Source organism: Staurois parvus, unplaced genomic scaffold (genome assembly GCF_062004578.1).
Source record: "Staurois parvus isolate SC_StPar_1 unplaced genomic scaffold, SC_StPar_1.0 ptg003751l, whole genome shotgun sequence".
Lineage (NCBI taxonomy): Eukaryota > Metazoa > Chordata > Amphibia > Anura > Ranidae > Staurois > Staurois parvus.
In genome coordinates, this window is record NW_028321547.1 from 30,001 (window position 1) to 34,119 (window position 4,119).

A 4,119-nucleotide genomic window follows, 5' to 3' on the forward strand; every position below is an offset into this window, starting at 1 on the left:
CTTGTAACCATTTAGGGGGAATTCACACTGACTTGCACGAAAATGCATGTACATTTCTATGCGTTTTAGTCATGTTTTAACGTGCATTGAATTGTCGATCTGCATTTTAGCGCATTTGTAAAATGCAAGTCAATGCATGGACACACAAAAAATATTTGTTTGCTCTGTGTCCTGTTTACAATACAATGCTGTGTTGACCTGTATTGTATTGCGATAAAATGCATACATGTTGCATTTTTTTTTTTTTTATAAATTCACTATTTAGTGATGGCTTACGGCAACAGTACAACCAATAACAGTAGCCACATAAAAGAGCAAAATAGAAATACATATTTCCATAGACATAACATAAGCGCATCAGTTGTCTTGACAAGAGAAACCTGTGTCATCACTTTAAAGCAGAGTTCCACCCACTCAAAAAAAAAAAAAAAGTCAGCAGCTACAAAAACTGTAGCTGTTGACTTTAAAAAACAGCCACTTACTTGTCCCTCAGTCCTGTGGTGTGTCCCCCCAGCCCGTTTCACCAGCCATCCTGTATTCCCGGAGGCCGGCATCTTCAGTTTGGGCACAGCGCACAGCTTCACAGCCGGGTGCCCACTGCGCATGCGTGAGTAGCGCTGCGCTTCATGAAAGGTCCTGTAGTCTTCTGGGACTTGTCACGTGTCCCAAAAGACTACAGGAAGGGAGGGAGGACACCTTCTGATCGCCTAGGTCAGGGGTGGCTAACCTGTGGCTCTCCAGCTGTTGTGGAACTACATTTCCCATGAGGCATTGCAAAGATGGGAAGTTACTGACTTGCAGAGGCATGATGGAACTTGTAGTCCTGCAGCAGCTGGAGAGCCGCAGGTTGGCCACCCCTGGCCTAGGTGATTGGACCAGAAGTGGGAGTGGGTACCTGTCAAATTTGGGTACCCGCTCCCCCCCCTTCCCCAAAGGTGCCAATCCTTAATGGGGAGCGGGGGAGCAGTCCTTAAAGCAGAACTTCCCCTTTTGGGTGGAGCTCCGCTTTAAAGAGTCAATACCAACAGTATTATATGTAGGCAAGGCCAAGGACAAACCTAAAACAGATTGTGACGATACTGTCAAACGTCTCCGTGTAAGAGGAGTGTCTGTGCCCCAAGCTGCACCTCACATTTTCCGGTTTCATCATAAAGTAGCCCAAGACAAAGAGGATAAAGTGGGGAAAGGCCAGCCGAAGAAGGGGGAATACATTCAACACCATCCCCTCCCAGGCTGACCTTGAATCCCATCAGAACAGATAATGGGAGCCATCCATGAATCACACCACTAGAGAAGCATATTCCTCTGAATAAATAAAGTCGTGCCAGTAATGCCATTTCTTGAGATCACCCCTCTCCGCCTCCACCAAATCCTCCATCGTGTTAATGTCTGCCACCCTCCGCAACCATACCAAAGTAGTCGGAGCTTGAGTCTGCTTCCAAAACAGGGATGCAGCTTTTAGCCGCTGTCAATAGTAGCGGCAGAATGGAACGTCTGTAGGACCAGGATAGCCATGATGATGCAGAAGCTAGAATGCAGGTTCCCTAACAAGCACATGATCCATAAACTCCTGGGTTATACGATGAACTCCATCCCAAAACGCCTGTAGCCGGGAGCAGGTCCAAAAAATGTATAGCAGAGAGCCCGTCTCCTCCCCACACCCCCAACACCGATCACTACAGTGAGAAAACATGTTTCTCAGCTTGGCAGGTGTATAATACCAGCGTGTCAGCAGCTTAAAACCGGATTCCTGATACTTAGAACAGATCGACATTTTACAGGCAAATTTGAGGATCCTCTCCACCTGCACATCAGTAAAGCTCAGCCCCAGACAGGGGCGGACTGAGAACTCATGGGGCCCCCGGGCAATAGGGGATCATGGGGTCCCTATGTCCTTGCCCACACTCAAAAAACCCTTTAAAAAGGTACCAGAGGCATTTCATGGAGCCCCCTACTGACCCCGGGCCCAATGGTCAGTCCACCCCGGCCCCAGATCTTGTTCCCATTTGAGAATATACGGCTGCATATACGATGTCGATGGGGATACCAGCAGTTGATAAGTCTGAGAAATCGCATGACGAATCGGCGCGTCAGCAGAACACACGTTCTCAAAAGGAGTGAGAGCTCAGCGAAATCCCTCCGCCGCAGGCATAGCCTGAAGAAAGTGTGATAATTGCACCTTATGCCAAAAACATGTTGCTTTTTAATGCAACACAGGTCAAAGCAGAGTTGTCAACAGGGCACATAATCCTTTTGTGTCTATTCTTTGACCTGCATTTTACAAGTGCGCTAAAACGTAGGTCAACGCAAGTCAATGTGTTAAAAAAAAGTTTAAACACGACTAAAATGCGTGGAAGCGTACATACATTTTTAGCGTGTCCGTGTGAATTTCCCCATATTCACAATTGGTGTTTTCCAAAAAAAAAAAAAAAAAAATCTTTTTCTTTTCAGGTGTTTTGTTTAATACTTAGCATAAATAAAAACAAAAATATACAAAACATTTTATATTTTTCGTTAATAAAAGTCATTTAGATGATTTAGTTTTTTTTCACAATGTATGAATAGTTGAATAGTCTGATAATGTTTCTATTCTGCTCTTCTGCAGCTGATTCTAAGCCATCCCCTGAACCCGTCATCCACCTTCGCTGGAATGATCCTTACTATGACATTGCCAGACATCAAATTGTGGAAGTAGCAGGTAAGAATTTCTTTGTGATTTTTATTGACCTTCTCTAGTCTCATCATTGGATCTGCTCTGTATTCACTGTGAATGTAAAGTTGTACTTTAGTGATTTGCTCTCAAGCTTCATTCATCTTTATAGAGCCCAATAATGACAACTTTTTTTTTTTTTTTTTTTTTTTTAAGTCCGCAAACGTGGAACTGTAACGAAAAAACCCGTAAGTGTCCGCAAAAAAGTGCAAGTGCAGAAACACACACACGAAAAACGTGCACTTAGGGGTGTGTTTGTCCTACCCCCGAAAGGGTTGGACCGTTCACCCGATCCCCCGGGGCACGAAGCTCCTGACAGGGACAAGGTTCCCATTTGGTCCTCCTGGCCAAAAGGCCTGGTGGACCACCGTTCCTTATGCCCAGCCGAAGCCGGACATCCAGTACTAGGCAAGGGGGTTCTCCCGAAGAGAAAACCCCCTAGGGATCAGGGGAGGAAGGAACCGTATGGCCACACATCCTCCCCCTAGACTTCAGGTAAGGCCCGAGGACCCACACCCTCCATCCGTGAAAAACACACACATAAGAAAGCAAAAAAGTGACAAAACGTGGGAGTGATATAAATAAATAGAATAAAAATAAAAAAGTGGTACCGTGCCTAATAGTGCACAGACCAGGCCCTGAGGCCTGTAGCAAAAATTGCCCTGGACTTAGCCAAAAGACCTGGTCCTTAGGGCGCTGTGCAAAAAAGAGTGTAAAAACAGTGGCCATGTGTCATCTTCACACCGTGGGGTCCCACACCCAAGTGTTACTAGTGACACCCCTGAGCGCGTCTCCTCAGGGGGCACTGAGTTTGCGGACTTTTTGCCTCCTCAGCCCCAGGCCAGACCAAGGTAGCCTGCTCAAACCAGGAGGAACTGGGTCTTTCCGGTCTCCCCAGAGGAATTACTCCCAAGGCCCCAGAACGAATCATGGCGCTCCCTGGTTTCTGTCCCTCCGGTACTAGCCTTCCGGACCCCCATCATACCAGTGAGGGTACTGTACAACAACCATCCCCGTAAACTAGAATGGTCGGTAGCACCCCCACTGGACACTGATAAGAACAGATACTACACTTGATCTTAGCCAAAAGGCCGAGAAGCGATGACAACTGGTGCATTTGAGAAAATGGTCAACTTACCTGTAACAGCTATTCTATCTAACATACGGTAAAGAAATGCTGGTTGGAGGAGGGTGTATGTGCCTTGGTGACCTACTGAGAGGCACACAGACTACACTATGGGATGTGGGAATATTTATGGCTGTTTCCCTATATACCGCCTGTATACTGACTCAGCCTGTAAATGTGATGAGGTAGATAATGGGGTTGCAACTCACAAGCTTCTGTTCCTTCATGTCAAAGTAGTTAAAACGTAAAGTGTTACTAAACCCACAACCGTAAAATCAGTCTG

The 4,119-nt window shown here is 46.2% G+C and overlaps 1 protein-coding gene and 1 pseudogene across 1 annotated transcript in view; one reads left to right on the forward strand and one right to left on the reverse strand.

The window, feature by feature from the left end:
* LOC149427447 (rho GTPase-activating protein 1-like) overlaps positions 1-2,698 on the forward strand; it is a gene marked incomplete at its 3' end in the record, with an annotated part of 9,043 nt that extends 6,345 nt beyond the window's left edge. The window contains exon 2 of the mRNA XM_089668020.1: positions 2,606-2,698. Within this exon, the coding sequence (XP_089524146.1) occupies positions 2,606-2,698 (93 nt within the window). The remainder of the gene's footprint in view (positions 1-2,605) is intronic.
* Positions 2,699-3,698: 1,000 nt separating this feature from the next.
* Positions 3,699-3,813, reverse strand: LOC149427448 (U2 spliceosomal RNA; annotated as a pseudogene).
* Positions 3,814-4,119: the final 306 nt, after the last annotated feature.